The sequence below is a fragment of the Pinus tabuliformis genome, chromosome X (assembly GCF_031772625.1).
Source record: "Pinus tabuliformis cultivar Carrire ecotype Pingquan chromosome X, CPIR1, whole genome shotgun sequence".
NCBI classification, from domain to species: Eukaryota; Viridiplantae; Streptophyta; class Pinopsida; order Pinales; family Pinaceae; genus Pinus; species Pinus tabuliformis.
The window spans coordinates 1,204,727,086-1,204,750,182 of NC_142308.1; the positions used below are offsets into that span (position 1 = coordinate 1,204,727,086).

Here is a 23,097-nt window from a genome sequence, read left to right on the forward strand (position 1 = left end):
TAAATAATTACATAAATCCAATACTTAGGAAACCAACTTCCTTGAAACACAAGACCCCCCATGTCTACTAGAATACATGGATAATGTTGAGCTAAATTCTCCTGCATCAAACTACCCATGCAAGAAAATTTATGACCACCTCGTCATAAGTCTGGATAATTGTTTCCTCTTGGATCCTAGACTATATTTTGTAATCTATCTTTGTTTGTTAATTGTTCTATTGATGTTGTTGTCTGTTGTTTCTCTCTAGATCTCCATACCTTATATACTGTTTTATCATCAGCCGCCATAATTCTTCAAATTCTGTGTCCAACCCATCCTTAGTATGGCCCATATTCTGCCATTCACTATTATTTATTTCTCTCTGCTTCAGGTTGTTGCTGCTATCCACTAACTCTTCAAATGTTGAAGGTTACTTTTACTTACTTTGACTCCTATGCTAACTACCTCCCTTTCATCCTTACCCTCTTTCATGATTATCTCTTTCTGCATTGAATCATGACTATCCAGCATTCTCTCGAGCAATTGAACATCTCTATTCCATGGATTAAATTCTTCCATAGAATCTTCTTCTTCCATTTTTATTTGGCTCTCCATTCGTGCCAAATGTCCTCCATCATCTGCAACTAAACTTGCATTCATAAAACACTTGTTAAAATAAAAATCATACGGCTTTTGTGCCTTATCTCCCTTTGGCAACACATCAGTATGCTTCTCTGATTTTTCCTCCTTTATCAGCACATCAGTATGCTGGTTTGAATTCCCCATAGAATTCACGAGACTGTCAGCTAGTCTCTCCTTCTCATCATTTTTTTCAATGATGTCTTTCAGCACTTGTCCACTGTAGTGAACTAATTCTTTTCCAGTCTCCTTGTCATATTCTACTTCAAAACTTTCATCTTCTGGAAGGTATTCTTTCATGTTTCTCACAACTTTAAAAGACTGCCTATCTATCTACCCTACCCAACCTCTCTATTTCTAAACCTTGTCTTTGCCTTTTAAGCTTACATTTATACAAAGGAATTCTGAAACCAATTCCTCGTTTAGATCCATAGATTCCTCAACAAAATCCTAAAATCCCTTTGTAATCCCTAAGGATTCTCTCAAATCCACAAAATCATAAACTGACTCCTAATGTAAGATTTACAATCAATTCTCAATCCTCTCATCACTCAACTATCCTGAATCTCTCATGTTCTCCTACATTCGAGAACATTTACAATTATTCCTCACAATGTTCAATTAATTCCTATTCTCATTAAAATCACTCAAAACATTAAATAGTTACATAAATCCAATACTTAGGAAACCAACTTCTTTGAAACACAAGACCCCCTATGTCTACTAGAATACATTGATAATGTTGAGATGAATGCTCCTGCATCAGTTTGAGCCATTTTTTTTCGCTCACATTTTGACTTAAATAATATAGGTCTATCCTAGGTACCATTATTAAAATAAAGGGGCCTAGTGGTTTTCCACAGGATATATTTTGTGGAAAAAGATTTGTCTATTTGGTATGGTTATATAATAAAATAAAAGATATAATTTCAATTTATGCAATAAATGGTTGTCTTAAGGTGGTAGATTAGTATTGGTTAAGAAATTTTTAGATATTATCTCCATGTATTAGAATGCCAATATATGAAAAAGAAATTTTAAATATTAAAAAAGAAATATTTTTAGCTTCTTATTGACAAGGAAAAGGGAAAGGAAGGAATTCCTTTGGTCAAATGAACAAGAGTGACAAATATAAAGGAAGAAATTGGTTAGGGTTTTAATAATATTTATTTTATTAGTTTATCCCAAAATAAAAAGATTCTTTGCATTTTTTGTAATAACTACAACAACCCCCCTCATTTTCTCTAGATGTCACCCCTACCTAGAGAAAATTCAAGGTCCCTCCTACTGAAAAGTCTTATTATCTCTTTACTAGGATTCATGTACCCTTCCCTCAGTTGAATTTACCCTCTTATTTTCCTTGACACTCCTTACGATGAGCTTCAAGCAAGATATTTAGAAGTTACTTTTCCGTCTGGTATAGGGCTCAATGGTCCTTCAACCCCGTAATACGAGGCTGGAAAGATGATTATCCCAACAAAATAGTGCTTCACAAAGTGGTTTCCCAGTGACATGGAACTCAAAATAGGTGACTTCAATCAAGTTTTTACCATGCACACTTGCTCTCTCTAGTGTTATATCTCTCTAATAATGACTAAATCGATGATACAATTCTCATAAAAGTGACTTTGTCTTAACAACTTGCTTTTCATACTACCTCATCTAAGTGGTGCATTACTCACAACCTACTCGATCAAGTGATGTATGACTCTAATGATGGATACCTTATCAATATAATACTCCTTAAAAAATAATTTAACTCAGTAAAATTCACTCCAAACCTCCTCAACTCAATGTCATATCACTATGAATATGACTATCTTAGCAATACGAATCCAGTATTGCTTAATCTAGTAATATACCTCTCCAAAAGAAACTTCCTTTTACTCCTAAAACCTCCTTTTCAAAGAGATATATATCCCTAAATATGGTTATCCAAGTGTTGTAACATTGGGATGCTCGTCAAGCCAATGATACTCTCTCTATTTTTCAACCTCTGTCACATATATTGCACTAGGTATCATATTTCTTAAAGCATATTGTTGCCTTGATTATTAGTGGAATTAAGTATTGAAGATAAATTTATTGCACAATTTACATAACTAAACTTAAGTAAAAGAAATAAAATTATTTAAAATTGCACCATATCACCTTCTTTCCTTAAATTGATTACTTTTTCTTTCTCTTGTAAGAGAGAAAGCATTGATTGGAGAGAAACATGTCCTCAACTCTCATCAACGCTTAGTGTCCACCAATTTAGCTCAGGTATGGGTTAATACATGACCACTTAAATTTTATTTTTCATATTATTTATCATTTTGTGAATAAATCTAGCTTATCTTCATTGACAGCCTAACTCATGCTATACCAAATCAATTTCTCCTTATCTCCATTTATTGGGAAAATGGAAATGTTCTTTTCAAATTAATGGTTGAGCCATTTCCTTTCCATCATTCCCTAACATTATTTCTTGCCTCACGCACTCTAGAAAACTCATTTGGTCAATGATCTACCTCCATGCACTCCCCCAACACTTGTAGAAGAACCTTTTAATCTCCATCTCATTAATGAGACTTGGTTTCTCTTTAAATGTAGCTAGGAACTTTCCCTAACATCCATGAAATTGCTTGTGGCCATGGCTCAAGCTTTCAAGGCTATTAAAACATGTATATTTATCTTTCTCCATACCCATTAACATTTATCCCTTTCATTACTTCACTTATAGGAATCAAAATGACCTAATCTCCTAGGGTTTCATGTACAAGGATTCATCTATAAATCTTGGTATAGCTTCTTCATTTAAAATGTTTCCCCAATTTCAATCACTAGCACTAGCCACTTCTCCTCGATCTAAGAGCACGTGCATTTTTCTCCTAGTAACCCTATCCTTAGCCTCCATAATGCAAAGAAGAATCTATGTGGAGTGATACTGAGCCATCTTGGTCAATATTCTGAGTTCATTAGTTGTAGTGTTATTCAAAATGGTGCCCCTACTTCATCTGACCAAAGTTGCTTTTTCATTACCGCTGAGACCCAGAGCCTCGGTCTTTGATTAAAAGTGGAAGAATAAACTAGTAGATAGATAGAGTTTGCCTCAAGCCCAAACCTCAAAGTTCCTTGGATTAATGTTGTAAGATAATTTGTATAATGGATTTTTTCCTTCAGTTGGTTGTGTAAGAAAAGCATGTATTTGTCAAATAAAGGGCCTGCAAAATTACTCATGGTTGAGACCAAAATAAAGAATAACCCATGAGCTTGCTTGGTCCTGACTTTAACGATGCTCCATGCTTCATCGATAAATATACATCATATGCATGGCCAAAAGTGTACCAAAAGTTTCGAAGAGAAAATCCACCTCAATATGACCCAAAATATGAGATCTATAGGGTTATTATATGGCATTGAATGCACAAGATGGCTTATTTTCCCCCAATATTTCCATGTGCATAGTAATTTGAGTGGCCACATGGGAAAATAGAGATGTTCTTTTCAAATTGATGGTTAAGCCATTTCGCTTCCATCATTCCCTCTCCTTCTTTCTTGCTTCATGTACATGAGGAATCTCACTTGGTCAATGATATACCTCCATGCTCTCCCCAAAAACTTGTAGAAGAACCTTAGAATCTCCAGCTCACTAATCACACTCAATTCCTCTTTAAATGTACCCAGGATCTTTCCCTCACAACAATTAAATTACATGTGGCGCATGGTTCAATTTTTCATTGCTATTGAAACATGCATATTTCTCTTTCTCCATACCCATTAACATTGCTCCCTTTCCTTACTTCACTTATAGGAATCAAAATCACCTAATCACCTAGGGTTTCATGTACAAGGTGTCATTGTTGCACCCTAGTCTAGTTTCTTCATTTAAAATTTTTCCCTGATTTCAATCACCAACACTAGTCACTTCTACTCAATGTAAGAGCACAAGTATTTCTCTCCTAGGAACCCTATCATTAGCCTCCATAATGCAAAGAAGAATCTATGTGGAGCCATATGGAGCCATCTTGGTCAAGATTGTGAGTTCATTAGTGTTAGCATTATGGCTTAGTTGTTTAGTTTGTATTGATGTCAACCTAGTAGCATTAGTGTTGGAGGATGCATTAGTGTTGGTTGGCATTGATGTCAACTTGATAGTATGTGATTGTTTATGCACATGGTTGATTGATTTATGGTCTTTGGTGTCTGTGTGTGTGTGTGTGTGTGTGTATGGATGAGATACTACATGGTTGATTGATACAACACTGGACTTATGCTATTGTGATGGTACTTGGATTGTGCATTGGTTGCAGACCTTAGCTTGATGCTTGCAGATGTTAGTGTAGGTTGTTGGCTTGTGTGTGGATGCCTTGGTAGGATGTGGAGCTACTACACCTAGTTTATAGTATTGGAGACTGTCAAGCATGTTTATGGTACTTAGTGTATGTATGGTTGGTTTCATCTTGTATGATCAGTTGCAGGGTCTATCATTGATGGTTGTAGAGGTTGGAATATTTGTGGTGAAGTTTGAGGACTAGACTGTTGGATCATTTGATGGATGGCATTCAAGTCAACCTAGTTTGACTTGTGATGATGATGGAGTTGTTACAGTGGATTGGGAGTGTTGTATAGGCTACAGTGGCTTCCATAGGACTTATTGATGATGATCATCTAGCGGAGCAAGTTTGGGAAGAATCTAAGGAAATTTGTTTTTGAGCATCCTTTGCCACAGTCGCATGGGGCCAAGCATGTGGGAGCATCTGAAAAGCTACAGTCACTAGCTTGCAGGCCTATGGGAGTGACTGAGGAGTTCCAGTTGCATGGAGCTTGTGTTGTGGGAGCGACCAAGGATTTTCACAAAAATTCCTCTACATTCGTTGCGCTCATCAGGTGTTTATTTAATTTTTCGACTTGTCTTGTTTTGGACTCATCGTGTAAATGCCAAAAAAATATAATTGTGCTTCTAGATGATGGTTAAAAGAGATTATTCATTAATAAATGAATTTAGTAACTTGATTAAGTCAAGAATACTTGAACCAAATCAGTTCCAGCATATGAACAGAGCTCCACTACAGGATTGGAATTAATTGATCTAATCATCTTCATAAATTAAAAATATGTGGAGAAAGGTTGCTCATTTGGTTGGTTATCTTATGTGAAAAAAATGTCATAGTGTTTTGGAGAGTCATTAACAATGTCAACTTTGAAACTATAAACTCAAAACGGGAACCCTAGCCAAAAAATCCCGTTCAAACATCAAAACTAGTGGTAAAAATGAAAAGTGTTGATGCTGGAATAACACCTTTTTTTTCCTAGGGTAAATTTTAACATGTTTTAAAAATGGCAGTGAAAACCAATTTTTGTGCAAAAATTGTCCAAAAAACACCCTGAAAATGAAGTGTTGATGTTTGAATAACACTTTTTTTTCAATGCTAAATTTTGTGCAAAAAACACCCTCAAAACGAAAAGTGTTGATGCTAAGATAACACTTTTTTTTCAAGGGTAAAATTTTAACATTTCGAAATATTGGCGTAAAATATTTTATCAGAATCCTGAAAACATTAGAATTTCAAAAAAATAATGAAAACATAAAATAAAATAAAAAATTAAAACAATGAAAAAACACAAAACAAAAAAATGTTAAAAAAATAACAAAACATAAATTAAAATATATACTAAAAACAAAACAAAAAATAAAAATAAAAAGCAAAAAAATCGAATATATAAAAACAACAAAAAAAAATCAAACATCAAAAAAAAAATCAATAATACAAATGTTAAAAAAAAAAATAATAACCTATAAAAGATAAGAATTAAAAGACTAAAAGAAATATATATAAACAAATAATAGTAAAAAAACATCTTTAAAAAAATGGAAAAAAAAAAAGATATATATATATTGCTTGTAAACCATAAAAAAAAATGGGCAAAAGGCAATAAATAAATAAATAAATAAATTTTAAAAAAATGGAAAAGAAAAAAAAACATTAAAAAAAACTATAAAATTAAGTAGGTAAAAATAGAAAAATTAAAAAAACATTAACAAAAAACTTAAAAAAAATGAAAATTAAAAACAAATTAGATTTAAGAAAAAATATAAAATTAACAAAAAAAAACTACTAAAATTAAGATTAAAATATTGATTATTTTAAAAAACAAATATATATATATATATATATATATATATATATATATATATATATATATGAAAAAAAATTATCTCATAAACAAACTAGATTTAAAAAAATAGAAAATTAACAAACAAAAAAATTTAAAAACCAGTAAAATTAATATTAAAAACATTTAAAAAAAAACTAAAAAAACAAAAATAAACTCAAAACAAAAAAAAAAAAAAAAAAAAAAAAAAACAACAACAACAACAACCAAAAAACAAACAAACAAACAAACAAAACCAAAAAAATACGAAAATTTTAAAAATATATTTCTTTTCAAATTAAAAAAAAATAAAAAGTAAAAAAGATTTAAAGTTTATAAAGAAATATGTATTTTTTATTTAAAAATAAATAAAAATTAAAAAAAAAAATAATTATTATTTTTTATTAAACTTACATTTTTCACTTAAAAAAAATAAAAATAAAATAAAATTTGGTTTACCAATTTTTTTTATTTAAAAAAAAAAATATTAAAAAATATTAAATTTTTTTAAAACAAATTTAATTTTTTTACTTAAAAAAAATAAAAATTATTTTAAACATTTTTTTACTTAAAAAAAAAAAACAAATTATTAAAAAAATTTGAATTTTTTTTAACCATTTTTTTAAATTTCAAAAAAAAAAAAATACCACCCACCTGGCTGTCGATGGTTGCACCGCCCTAGGCTGAGGGTCTGCGTGCAAGCACTCCACCAAGGGCCGTGCCACCGCGGGTGGCAGGCCGGCGGATGGGCAATTCTTAGAATCACCCTTCTGCCATCCAGCCGCCCGTGGGGGCACGGCCGTGGGCGGAGGCCCTGCGTGTAGCAATTCATATGTACAAATCCCCAAGAATGATTTGGATGCCAAGAGATAGGGTGGAAGCCATAGTTAAATTCTCCAAATTTATAAGGGATAGACACAGTCATCGTACTCAAATTTAGATTTGTGAAGCTCAATCAAGATATCCTCATCCCAAATATTTACAGACCCCCCAACGCCTTTACCTGACTTTAAATGTATTTTTGTTTCGCATTGTTACAAAAATATTGCTAATTTATAAAATACAAGTTTTAAATATTTTTCATCAAAACCTATTGCTTTCGATAAATTATTACTTGTGTTTTCATATGTACATGTGTAGATAGACATATTTTGATATTGTGAACAGACACTGAAATATACTTAGAGTTCTTATGTGTGTTGGAACTATTTCAAGAGTTGTATCATAAATGGCCTTGGAATCTGCACATTTGATCGTTACTGTATCAAAGAAAGGGAACGTCCTCAACAGTCGTTGTAATTAAGTGTGTTAATTTATTACTTATGCTTTTATATCTATATGTGTAGATAGAAATATTTTGAGATTGTCAAGAGACATTGAAATATAATTAGAGTTCTTATGTGTTGGAACTATTTCAAGAGTTGTATCATAAATGGCCTTGGAATCAGTACATTTGATCGTTACTGTATCAAAGAAAGGGAACGTCCTCAACAACCGTTGTAATTAACTATGTGTTTCTAGATTAGAATGATTATATTTGTTGTTTTGATTGAAACTTTTAGGTTTTTCAATTACCTATAATCCTAGGTTACTTTTTGTAAGTGCAAATCTTCTTACTATGATCCATTAACATTAACCATGGTTCAATAACAATGAGTTCCATCTATGTATTAGAGGTTTACAACTGCTAAGCTGACATAAGTAAACTTTAGTGGTTACTACACATATGTAATTGGACAGAAGTGTTTCTCTCTATAGGAAATATTTTCCATTTTTTCCCTTTTTGTTTCTAAAAAATTGTTTGAATATAAATCGTGCAAATACAATGGATCACAGAGCATCTCACTGGAGGACAAGAATCTCCTCATAGTCAGCTTGGATTCAAATAGTCCAGCCATTTTTTTAAGTATATGACTACAAAAAAGAAAATACTTGAGGAATCTTGGCATCAATATCATGATAGTATTGAACATAGTTTGGATTCTGATAAGTAATAGTAATAATCCATAGTTCAAAAAAATAATAATTAGATAATGTATGCACATGCATTATTGACAGGTTGAGTTTAGTACAAACCAACCTTTTCAAAATTCCATTTAAGCTCTGTGGTTGCTTAAATGAAACCAATATGCTTTTCATATGATTAGCGTTGTCCATCTATTACGTACTATAAATAATATAATATTCCACATTAATAACATATTCCAACAGGCCAAATTTTTCGCTTTCTCAACTATTTTGGTCTCTCATTGAGAGGAGCAGCCTAAATTCAACATTAATATTCTATATAAGAAATCCTTTTTTTAGTATAATTACCAATCATGAATTTAAAGCACATCCATTAGCACCTTCAGATTGCTAATATCTTATAAGCATCGCATTTATTTTTCTTCGTTTCTATAGCATATATTATGTAATAAGCAAATTTTCTTAAGTTCAAGGGATACATACAATGGAAGAGATGCTTTGCTAGAGTGTCATTTGGCATATATTTAGCCATGAGAAAAAGTTTATCATCATCACAACAATTAACCAGAAAGACATAACATAGCATATATTATGTAATAAACAAATGTTTTTAAGTTCAATGGATACATATAATGGAAGAGAATATTTGTTAAAGTGTCATTAGGCATATATTTAGCCATGAAAAAAAGTTTATCAACATCACAACAATTAACCAGAAAGACATAACAAAAAGGCCACAAAAATCTTGATTATTAACCACAAGATGATTAAGATTTCAATATCTCAAGGGATGGATATGCTTAACATCATGGAGACCTACCCAAGCTAATATCCATCACATTAAAATGACATCCACACCACTCTCAGGGATGTTTCTTGTCGTTATTCCTCAACATTGTGTTAGAAAAATCCTACAGAGAATACAAAGATTCTTTTTAATTCCGTGAATCTCTATATAGCCAGAAAAAGACAATAATTGTGTTTTTTTAACGATCTATATATATTCTCATTCTATGGTTCTTCTTCCAATGTCTCAGTAATAATATTTCAAACCGTAGCATTGGTAGTGACCTTTGGGTTTTTTGAGTTTGAATAAATGATTAGTACTTATGACATCTAGTATTGCTTGATATGGTCTTGTGGCTCGAGATACAAGTTCAAGAGTTTGATAACATTGAAGCCAAAGTTAATTGTGCATCCATTTATGTTAATATAGGCACATGGAAGCCTAGCCAAGATTTCTATTAGATATCTAATTTCGTGGTGATATGGAAATAGCTATCTTGGATGCCAAAAAAGTAAATCACTCTTAACTTGAATGCTCTCAAGTACATGATATAACCATTATAACATATACTCCAATACTATCCCTTAATATTTATATCAATTTATTGTCCCAAAAGATATCTTACATATTTGGACCAGGCATGATAAATATGATGTCCACAACCTATCATTCAGTAGTGCAACTACTCAACAACATAGTATGGTTGAAAAATCCACATCCCATTGTCTTTTAAAAACACCATGCACCAAAATTGAATGCAAGATTTATATTTGGCATGGTTGATACCAATTCATTAACCATTTGATTATCACCTAACTCACTGGTTGGCTTGGAGTCAGTTCTCAAGCTAGTAACATCATGATCTCATACCCCAAAGCAATGTTGGCTAGTGGGAAATTATTTGTAAGTGGCCACTGTTTATTTTAGAACTACAGAGACAACATGCATCCATAATAAAATTGTTTGTATGTGTCCAGTTTTTTCCAAGCTACAGTAAGAACATGGGTTCATCATAAACAAAAGTGAAGAGAGTACATATTGTTGGCAGATTGCTAACCCACTCAAGGAAAAGACTTGTTTCCCCTAAACCCCTTATTAAATTATTAAAGTCTTGGTATATTTTATGAGATACATATAATTTTTGTGATAAGTCCAAAAAAGTGGACTCCCCACCATGAAATCTTTTCTTTTGATTTACCCACGTCCAAATTAATCCACAATTTACCAATTTCTCGTAAGTTAAAAAAAAGTCAATCTTAAACTTTAAAATTAACCATCCTTATCCTCATTAAAGCCTAAACAATATCTCTCTAAGTTCAAGAGCCCTTTATTCATGGATAACATTTCATTATCTATCTTTTACATTACTTTTTAAAGAAAAATACTCTTATTTCTTTACATGTGTACCAAATTTCTATAAATACTTTTGTTGAGGGAGGAAACTATCTCTTTTTTTGCGAGTGTTTATAGTTTTTAAAGAAATTTTCTACAACTATTTGTTATAAAATAAAGGAGAATATAATAGTAAAATGTAAAATTTTGTATAAATATTGGTTATGAAATGGTGAATAAATATTCTATGTAAAATGTAAGAGATTTTATGTTATCTAGTTTTTTTAGGAAACATTTTATATAACACATTTAAATAAAGCTATATGAATTTAGAGAAACTTTCTATACTCTTATTTGCTTTATTTTTTCATATTTAAAACATTCATAATTTTAATTTCAAAATTAGATTTAATACATTATATTAAAAATTATATTTTCAACTTCAAATTTTCATTGTTTCTCTCTACTTATTATTATTGTTACATTGAACCTAGGTAAGAAGGATAACAAGGATAACAATACAATTGTTATTGTTATGGATATTGAACCTAGGTGAGAAGGATAACAAGGATAACAATACAATTGTTATTGTTATGGGTATGCATACTTATTATGATTTTAACATGTTACATGTGGATATTGAACCTATGTGAGAAGGATAACAATTTTCTCCCAACCAGGAACATCCAATTGAGAATGGAAGATCAACAATTAAGTATATTCTTAAGGCCACAGATACTCTATCCTCCTCTGGATTTGAACCTGTGACCTCTTATTAGGAAACACATGATCTTAACCATTAGGCCCACTTAAATATGTTAATTATAATTTTATTGTATTTATGGTCATAAAAATAATAAATTATAACTATAATTTATTAAATTAAGTCTCATTTTTATGTCTTTATCACAATTTCTCTATAGGCATGTTAGTAACCATTTTTACATTATGAATATAAAGACAAGAAAATAGCAATTACAATTTACTATCAATCACTCATTTCTTTCTTTCTTTCTGTCTTATTTTTTCCTTTCTTTTTTCTTTCTTTCTTCTCTTTTTCTTTTTCTTCTTCTTTTTCCTTCTTTTCTTTTTTTTTCTATGTGGTTCACACACCTTGGAGATGACAACTACATCCATGGAAACCTCTCAATATAAAAGGTGCTTTAAGGACTAGGGCCCTACCAATTTAGTTAGGTGACTCCATTTGATTATCACCTAACCTACCAAATAAGCTAACCCTTGTGCGCTAAAACTATCAGTGACAATCACAATTGATTTTGAGTATAGTATATTTTTTGAGATAAATTATTATTTAAATGAATTTATCATTATCTATTTTCACCATAATATAAATTTCCATAAAAAAACTGAGTTAGGTTGATTTAATTTAATTTTAATAATATAGCAATAATATAATGCCCCATGGGATTTAGAGGAATTGGTTACAACATATTTGTTAAGATATTCTATGGTGAAAATGTCACTAATCAAAAACCTATGGCACAAACACAACCCACCCATTTACACCAAACAAACGAAAAAACCAAAAACATAAAAATCCTAAAATTATTTTAAATCTAATTATCATTACATATCATAATTTTGATTATCATAAAATTATTTTTATCTTTATTACCTTTTATATATTACATGTTTATCTTACCCATATATAATTCTCATGATTATCATGGTTTAAATCAATGTGTTATAAAAAAATTCAGTTAACAAGCTTCCCATAATTAAAACCAATAAAGAAAGATATCAACCTTTTACAACGAGTAAATACATAAATCATATAATTCATTATTTTTTTATTCTTCAACCCTAACTAAAATAATTAACCTTCTCAAACAGTTTGTATCATCCATCATTCCCACGATGGAGGTCTCAATTATGGAAAAGAAAATACCCACTAAAATAATCAGGTTATTTATTTACAATTCAACGGGTGAGTGAGGTTAATTCAGTTATTCGTCCAACTAAAATAATCAACCTTGTCAATATCCATAGCATTTATACATAAATGGTCAATTTGTTTACAAATTAACTCTCTTATTATTGGAAATTTTACTTAAGAAATATCTCAACAAGTTATTCATTATGTGCATCAATAAAATTGCTCAATAATCTATTTAACTAATATAACAACCACTTACACAGTTTCTCAACCATTTGTTTGATTAATATATTTTAATTATTATTTTTTGTCTTTACTTTATAATTAACTCTTTAAATTTTGTTTAGCTATTCTAATATATTTCAAATCTTCATATTCCACACATTTAGTTCCAAATATATCCAAATGTTTAATGATAAGTATACACATATCATAAAATCAACTCATTATGCATCCCTGTAATTAACATCTCTATATAAAAACAATACTTGTATTTATATGTTTAGAGATTATAAAGAAATTTCATGTCCAATAAGTTTCCATGTCTTTATTTAATGGCATTTCATTTTACCATATTCCAATTTTATTTTTTTATATGAAAAATGTGCATGTGCATTTGTAAATTAATTTTCTAAAATAAAGAAATCCCTAATAGTTGTGAGGAAACTACGTTTAGACAAATCTTATGTAATGGTAAATTAGATATATCTTGACTTGTTTTTATTCTATATAGAGATGAATTTGTATACTATAATATGTATCATGGGATGCCTATCATCTCTCTTATGTTATACTCATGAATGAATCTTTTTTTGAGATTTTTAGTTTTTTAGTTTTTTTTTTTTATTTCCCTTTTCTTGCTATTCTCAAGAATCAAGGAAGGTACAAAATCAACATAGTCAAGATAGTAATTACATAGAAGGATCCCAATGGAGAAATACAAATGTAGTTCACAAAGCAGTATCATGCATCATGTCAATTAGGCTTGAACCTGAGAGGGGAGGTTGGCATTAAATCCTCCCTCCCACATAGACTACAATTCAATTAACTTTTGGTTTTTTAGTTACTTAAAGGAACTCATATAAGTATGTCCCTTATCTACCTTTTTTATTTTTATTAGTAGTTGAAGGTTCAATCATGTAAATATAAAATGCAAAGAATAAGGTTGAAATAAAATCTATAAAAATTTCATATTCAACAATTATTTCTCATCTTTTTGTATATGATATTATGATATTTCGCATCTTTTTGTATATGATATTATGATATTTGGTGAAGGATCCAACCGGAGACAAAATGCATAAAACTAGGTCTTGCATGTATATTGTAAAGCTTCAAGTATAGAAATCAACATGTCGACATGTCAAATTCTTCACGAGGTTTGATGAACCAAATGAAGAGGTGAAATTACAAATATTAAACCTATTCCCAATGAATTATATTGAAATTCATGAAGGTGTACCATATTATAAATATGCTAATGGTATGCCATTTAGATCTATCTTAAGTGGTTTTTGGATGGCGTATTTTCCTCCCCAACTAAGTTCTATTCATTTAAGCAATTTATTGAGATCATAATGACTATATTATTGTAATGGTTTTGATCCATATTACTGACATTACATGGAAGAGTATATGGTTTACTAGAAATACCTTCCTTAGAATACAGGGAAGTGCCTATATGTTTTCGAAAGTTTTCCATCGGGGTGCATCCCTTAGAATAAAGGGAAGTGCCTATATGTTTTCGAAAGTTTTCCATCGGGGTGCATCCCTCACAATGGGGGCATGCTCCCCGTGTTTCCCACACACGGGATTCGATAGGACGATTCCTTGGAAATTGTTACCCCACATCCCCGTTTTAGGGAATCTCAAGGAGACAAAGGAGGGAATGTTTACCCTAAAAGTGGAGTTTGTGGGCATCCCCCTCAAAAAGGTTGTGCATATGACCTAATATTTTCTCGAAAACAATAATTTATGTGGGAAATTCTAATATTCAACCCTAGGGCACTACTTATGCTATGTAGTTGATGCTAATGTTAAATTATTAATATAAAATTGAAGTTTTCCTTTATCTTTAGTTTTCATCATTCTAATTCAATTTTTAACATGAATTGGTTTTAACCTTATTGGTTTTCATATGGAGAAAATAGAATTTTAGTTCCCATTAAAAAATATAGACTTGACATGTTGAGATTTGTGTTAGATGATCCAAAAATAATTTATTATCATAGGTTATAAAATTGAAATAAAATAATTATTAATTTAAGAAATTAAATTAATAATTATTATTCTAGAATGATTAATTATTTAATGGAGACAATTAGACTTAGTATATTGTTGTAACAAGATATGAATCTCCAAATGTGTCGTATCTTAGGCTCTATTTTAGGAGATTAGTTAGCTAGTTGGTTTGAATAGCATTTATTGTAAATGGACACTTGTTATTTAATAAGTGATCCATAATTAGAGGTAGTTAGGAAATGGAGCTTATAAATAGCTCACTGAAAGAGTGTTTGTGTTGTTCGAGTGTAAACTCTTGCAAAATCAATTATGTAATTATTTTTTCTGATTAATAAAATTATGTGTCGAGGACACTTCTGCGATTATTGTGGTGTCAGAGCTCCAGTAATACAGCTGATGTGGGGACACTTCTGCCCATTATTGTGGTATCAGAGCTCCAGTAATACAGCTGATGTGAAGAGGAGATTTCAGCTCTACAAGTTCTTGGAAAACTCCACTGAATTGATCAACAAATGCTCGGCAATATCCATTAGTAAGTTTTGAAAAGACACCAATCTCACTCGAATTTTCAAACGAGCTCGAATAGCTTTGAGCAGGAAATTCGAAACAAGGTCCTCACACCAAATCCACCATTTCAAGAATACCCTTTGGAAAACCTGCAAAGCGTCCTCTGTCCGGTCACGAGCCTTGAGATAATCTACCACTGCCCAAAACTGTACTGGGTCCCCTCCCTGCACGTTTTGAAGGATTTGATGAGGGCAACTACCTTGCTTCAGCAAGCGCAGCACTGCGGCCCTCCTCCTCTTTCCAGGCAATTTCTTCATATCAATTTCGTAATCAGTCAAAGAATGAACAACGCTAACATCAGTTCTCATATATAATGTCATTTTCATTCTGCTCGATCTCAACCTTGTAAGTCCTCTTGATAGAAAAATCCTATCGTTGCATGGTGCTGCCATAGGGCAACTCACCGTCCGCATTGTCCCTTGTAAATCATTCAAACACCCTCTTTGAAACCAGTCCAAATCCCCAATTGCCAAAAACAGCGGTCAGAAACATCATTTTTCACATCTCTTCTGCTGAAGCAGCGGATTATTGACCTTTGGTTATAAGAATGTCGATGGCATAACCTTCGTCATACAAATCCTTTAAGCTATTCACGAGAATGCACCAGTTTAAGTTTAATTTTTTGGTGACTCTGTTAATTTGAGTGATCCCTTTTCTCCCCAGTCAGTACCCCATGAATTCTTTGCGTTAATGTATTCAGACCCTTCTTCCTGGCCAAAACCAATTGCTATAAGACCATGATTTATGTGGGTTCCTTGGTAATTCTGGAATTTTCAAACTGAGTTCTGGTAGCCATGATGCACAGCCAAAGAGATGATTTACTCCACAGAGTATTATAGCTTTGATTCATACGGGTGCGTGTATAGGTAAGAAAATGATGATACTTGGTGTCCACATGCTTTGTCTTTGAATGAAAAAATGGGTTCTTGGAGTTTGGGTTATTAGAGGGTAATATTGATAGAATCCCAATATACACATTGATTTTGATGATATATGGCATTTCTTGTAGAATGATACAATAGAGGTCATCTAGAGTCTCTTTGTTGATGTATTTTTGGTTCAAAGATGGAGTGAAAATTATATTGGATTATAATTTTCAAGAATGAATGATTTGATATATTAATAAAATAATGTTAGAGAGACTTCGAACAACCATTGCTCATATAAAACATAAACCGATAATTAATACCTAACACAACACAAAAGTCACTAGTAAATACAACAATACTTAGGAAGATTGTCGTAATAAAGGCGTTATAATCGAAACACATAAATCACTGTAACGTGGCACTTTAAGAGGCGATTGTTGTAAACTCGGAAAAAATGTGTTCAAAAAACGTCTTAACCATCTCCCATCTTAAAATAGGCAATGGACGGGCCTAACAACTAGAAAATAAAATGGAATGGAACTAATACATTAAAGTTTGGAAACGAAGTATCGTAGTCGAGGGGCTGAAGTTCTACATGATCGTCCCACTTACAAAATCACCGACGATGACGATAATAATCGCGACGTCGATCTTCATCGTGCGCAAAGGATGACCTACTCCTCTCTCTGTCAAATTGCAACTTTAGCGAAGGCGAATCTCTGTCATTTTCGTCAAACTTATACCCTTGTAAAGCTTCCATGGCAATCGCAGCACACTTAAGGTTATCAAATTCCACAAAACACAAAACAACGACAGCAGTCGCCGCTTCTCCTTCTCCACCTCCATGAGATTTTTTGGATTCCTTGGGCTTTTTAACAACCCTAACTTCTTTGAAACCGCGGAATGGGCGAAATATGTGCTCCGCTTCTCTACTAGTGCAATCACTTGGAACACCCATCACAAACAGTGTGTTGGATGCATCTTCTGGTAGATATTGAACATCATCCACAGGCACCCTCCTCCCAATTACAGGGTCGAGTCTATGGCTATCACACCTGAAATTCAAACCCTCATCTACACTTAACCGATTTGAAGAAGGAAGCGCCCCACTCTGTGAAACAAAACGATGATCATCAAGAAAAGCAGGAGCAGGAGCACGAACATGATCATCCAATAAGCGAACCCCTGCTCTGTCACCACCTCTCTCAGCAAGCCTCAGATCTTCTCTACGATTAATATAAGCACCAGACAACAAAGGATCACGAGTATAGTCAAATTCATAATCATTGCGAGGCCGCTTGGCTATTACGGACCTCTGCCAGTCCCTTTCTCTCTCAGCCCCTGTTGGTCGGTATCTTGTGTACTCCATGTTTCTCTCTCTTATTGCCCTACGAGAAGCAAAGACCCGTTGCGGTCAAATAGGGTAAAATATAGAAGCCCAAAACTAGCTCGAAACGAACCCTTGTAATGCCAAAGCTCTTACGCTCCTCTATAGTTTAAGTTGTCGATGTATTTATATAGGGACTATGGAGCGCGAAAATAGATCTATTTTACCGTGCCCATGTATTTATGGTCGGCCCATTTTAATTGTTATATTGTCGCACGGTCACCAGACAAACATGATCGTATATCAATTTGTCTTCGAAAATAGATCTATTTTACCGTGCCCATGTATTTATGGTCGGCCCATTTTAATTGTTATATTGTCGCACGGTCACCAGACAAACATGATCGTATATCAATTTGTCTTCATTTAAATTTCAAAAATACTGTAGTTTCGGAGTTATAATTTATTCTCCTATTCACTAGGATGCTTTTAATTTCGCGGGATACATTTAAACCTTTTTGTGATAAGTTTCAAGAAGTGGACACCCTCACTGCATGGAGTCTTTGCTCTTATTAGTCCTTCCCGTCTAGCATGGTATTATAGTAATCTAAATGTTTTTGCTTCTACTGAGAATAGGAGAATGTTTTTAGCCCATTCATAGCACTTGCAGCTTATTGATGTCAGATGACCAATCAAATTATTTATCGTTTTATTTCGCCTCTTTTTTTTCTTGAAGTGGAGGTTATAACCATGGTTTTATTTGGCCTCTTCCTGAAGTAGATGCTATAACCATATAACTATATACAATAATAGATCAATATTGGATCTGTTTCATTTGTGTGTCTTAACTGCAAACTAATGTTAATATTAATTAGTAAATATTAAATGCTACGTCATTGTAGAAAACACTAACTGTAGAACTAGTATAAGAGGGCGGATGGCTGAAGAGGGCATATGGTTATGTGCATGAGTGTCTACAAAACAAGAATACTAAGCAGCCAGCTGGTAGATCTTCTGTTTTCATATGGACTAATGTGTATTCCTTCAACTTCGTTGCTTTCTTCGCTACTGACCCAATTGCTTCCATTCGATCAACTAATGGGGGTACTCAATATGGATCTGTCAATGAGTTGATAGCTCTCTGCATATAGATATTCCTTGGCTCCATAGCTGAGACTGTGTTTTACTACTCTGCTGGGTTCAATTGTCGATGACACTAGTCTATGAGAAGAGGCACAATGAACACTAAAAAGATTATTAGATTATTTTCATCATTTTGATTAAAACTAATCGAAATACAATCATGGGAATGCTTTGAGCTTGCAAAATGCCTCTTCCTGGAAATTACCACTCATCTATTGGGGTTTTGATTCATGTACATTGTTGCCAGCTTGAGTTTTCTTTTACATTGTGTGGCCCCGTGGTCCCCCCTGCTGGCTTTTATTCAACAATGACCAAGTTTTGATCTATTGATATTTTAGATAGCATTCCAATATGTTGCTCCCCAACTTGGCCTCTCTTCTTGTCTTTTTGCATACCGGTGGACTCACCCAACCTGTGTGACCTTGTTGGCTTAGCTCTTACGTGGAATTTTGGCAGTATAAAATGATGGAAATTATGCTAAAGTTAGCTATACTTGGTTTTATACATGGAAATTGGTGGAAAAGTTTGGGCATGCATTGGTTATTTAGGCAAATTATATTTTTCTTAGAAGAAATTAACAAGTCTCTGCTTTACTTTCCCAGCCACGAAGAACTAATGTGAAATCTGTAGGGAGATTGAGAACGAAAATTATTGAGAATGTCAGTGACTTAGCAGTAATGATACCTTGCATGCAAATTAAAAGCTAGAAAGAGGCAAAGTTGGAGTTGAATATGTTGTTTGAACTCTTATCTTACTATCTTCGAAATTCTAGATTGCAATGATATTTGATAAGGGGTTTCTTGTAGCTGATGGTTGACTTGAATTATTATAGAAAACTCAATAAGCTTGAAATAAATGATGCTTCTGATTTTACGTTGGGCATGCAACTTATAAAAGGATTAAGCACAAACTTAGACTAAGTTGCTAAAACATGTGCAATAATTCTTTTCATTTCTCGAAAGCACAATTGCTTGTGTCCTCTCTCATATGCAAAACAGGATACTATTTGAACATTGTAGCAAAACTTGGTTTTAGCACGATAGTTGAGGTTGGAATCTCTTTTTGAACACATTAGATCAAACTAGAGTAAGGACTCTTTGGTGATTACACTAAAAAAGTGTTAGATGATCCAAAAATACAATTTTATCATAGGTTATAAAATTCGAATAAAATAATTATTAATTTAAGATATTAAATTAATAATTATTATTCTAGAATGTTTAATTATTTAATGGAGAATTTTAAAATTAGCATATTGTTGTAACTAGATATGACTCTCCAAATATGTCGTATCTTAGGCTCTATTTTAGGAGATTAGTTAGCTAGTTGGTTTGAATAGCATTTATTGTAAATGAACACTTGTTATTTAATAAGTGATCCATAATTAGAGGTAGTTAGGACATGGAGCTTATAAATAGCTCATTGCAAGAGTGTTTGTGTTGTTCGGGTGTAAACTCTTGCAAAATCAATTATGTAATTATTTTTTCTGATTAATAAAATTACGTGTGTGAGGACACTTTTGCCATTATTGTGGTATCACAGCTCCAGTAATGTTGTAGTGGATGTGAGGAGGAGATTCCAGCTATACAAATTTTTGGAAAACTTCATTGAATTGTTCAGTGAATGTTGGGTAAGAAATTTGTCAAATTTTTGTTTAAAAGAGAAGAAATTTTATTATTTTATTGATTTTAGATTTTGAAATCTGAAAATCAATTTTTTGAGTTATAATCAAAATCGTTAGGTCTTGAATTTCTATTATTTTCTGGGCTTCAACTTCTGCACCAAGGCTATTAAAGAAATGGGAACCATCAAGAGGTTTTTGCCATCTGAGTTCGGCAATGATGTTGACAACTCCCATGAAGTAGAGCCTGCGAAAAGTGTGTTCGAGCTGAAAACCAAAGTCTGTCAGGCAATCGAGGCTGAGGGTATTCCTTATACATACGTTTCCAGCAACTGTTTTGCAGGGTATTTCCTTCCAACCCTGGCACAGCCTGGCCTTACGGCTCCTCCAAGGGATAAAGTTGTTATTCTTGGAGATGGAAATGCCAAAGCGATGTATGTGAATGAGGAAGACATTGGAGTATTCACAATTAAAGCAGTGGATGACCCAAGAACATTGAACAAAACCTTATACTTACGGCTTCCTGCCAATACTCTGTCGTTCAATGATGTTGTGAGTCTATGGGAGAAGAAGATTGACAAGACTCTCGAGAAGGTCTACATCCCTAACGAGCAGGTCCTAACATTAATCGCAAAAACATGCTTCCCAGGTAATATTGGCATAGCAATCGGTCACTCTATTTTTGTGAAAGGTGATCAAACGAATTTTGAAATTGGTCCTGATGGTGTTAAGGCTAGTCAGTTGTACCCGGATGTAAAATACACCACTGTTGCTAAGCACCTTAGCAAATTTGTGTGAAGTATGCGAGGTTGGCTTCAACAGAATGAGATTAGACAGCGGTTTTCAACAGATCGAGATAATATAGCAGTTTCAATAAAAGTTTGTCCTGCTTTTGCCCAGTTATAGGCTATGAAAACAGAGCTTCTTATATGGTTTAGTAAGATCAGAAAACTTCTTGTATGGTTGTGTAAGGTCAGAAGTAGGCACACACAGATCCTTAACATATTTGTGCTCCATAATAAACAAGCAAATGGCATTTTGTTTGTTTTCTTTTTGAAAAATAAGGAATATTGTATTGTGTAGAAATATGGTGATTTTTTAATTTTGGGAATTTATGGTTGATGGAGCAATAAGGTGATTTGTAATTTTTTTTGGAGCAATAAGTTTTTTTTTTAATTTGTTTCTTGGGAGATAAACATGGTTCTGATAAGCCTGGAATTGTAACTCAAAGTAATTTTACTTTGAGGGGGGTAACTTTTTTTACCAGATTGTGCAAAAGCACCATTGTAAAAGTCAAATTTTGAAAGTTGCCTTGTAAAAATTTGAGATATTGACTAGAGCCAAGTGCAAAGCTCAGTCAATTTTCTCCTGTTTTGACGACTATTCGAGGGTCAAGGCCAAGCCCCGATAGATCGTGTTGCTTTTTGCGTGGTGTGTTGTGTTGACTATCTTGTCATTTATGTTCTGATTCTTGGTGCGACGCTTCAACGCTAAAATGTCTAAGTTGATTAATTTGTTTTCTGATTCCGACGAACTTGAAGGCACCAAATCTTATAAAACATGGCATCGACTCATCGAAAGCACACTCATTTACAATGAATTATGGCAGGGAATATGTGATGGAGATGTTAAGCCGAATAAACCCACAGATGCAGCTGCACTAGCAAAATGGGAAATCAAGAATGCTAAAGCCTTAGCTCTTATTAAATCGTCTGTGAATGATGAAATGTATGTCCATATAGAAAATGCTTTAGATGCATGGACTGCTTTGAAAACTTTTAAAGACCTCTTTGATACTCATCCTGAATCAAAGAAAGTCGATCTACAATTAAAATTGTTGCAACAAAAATTAATTGAAGACGGTGATGTTCTTGAATATATCTCAAGACTTAAGAATATCAAGCAAGAAATTATTAATGTTGGTTTTCCCGCAATTGATGATAGCTTTATGGTCACAATTGTAATTGCTGGGCTTCTTTCTTTCTATACGCATTTTTGGGAGACTCTACAAGTAACTGGGAAATTAGAGAAATTAAAGTTTGATGAACTCTGTGAAATGTTAACTCAACATGATAAAACTTTTGGGAAGAAGAAGAAAGTTGGTGAAGATGTTTTTCTCACAGAAGCCAGCACTAGTAAGTCATCAGCCGATAGTTCTCGAGGCAGAGGCAGATGGAATTAGAATCAAGCAGCACATAATCGAGGTCGAAGCCAAAGTAGAGGCAACAATTTTAACAGAGGAGGAAGAAATAATTTTCAAGGTAGAGGAAACAACCAAGGGAGAGGCAATTTTCAAGGACAAGGATATAATAATCAAGGTAGAGGACAATCTCAAAATAGAGGTCAAAGCAGAGGCAGAGGACAATCTTCAGGAAGAGGAAGAGACTTAAGTCAAATTGCGTGTCGAAGATGTAACAAAGTTGGCCATTATGCTGAAGATTGTCGAACATCACTTAATAAAATTCCCAAGTTTCAGCAGCATTCAGCACAATTTGCAAATGATCAAGATGAAGATAACTCAGAATATGTTTTTACTTCCTCACCAGCATCACAAATTTCATCCCATCTTAGAAGTGACTATGAAGA

General features: G+C 32.8%; 1 protein-coding gene and 1 pseudogene across 1 annotated transcript; one reads left to right on the plus strand and one right to left on the minus strand.

Annotated features, from left to right (window-relative positions):
* Window positions 1–17,036: 17,036 nt before the first annotated feature.
* On the minus strand, window positions 17,037–17,789 carry LOC149144289 (nuclear speckle RNA-binding protein A-like). Its single transcript, XM_089452113.1, has one exon. The coding sequence runs from the start codon at window positions 17,787–17,789 to the stop codon at window positions 17,037–17,039; it is 753 nt and encodes a 250-aa protein (XP_089308239.1).
* LOC149144290 (phenylcoumaran benzylic ether reductase PT1 pseudogene) lies at window positions 17,788–21,309 on the plus strand (annotated as a pseudogene).
* Window positions 21,310–23,097: the final 1,788 nt, after the last annotated feature.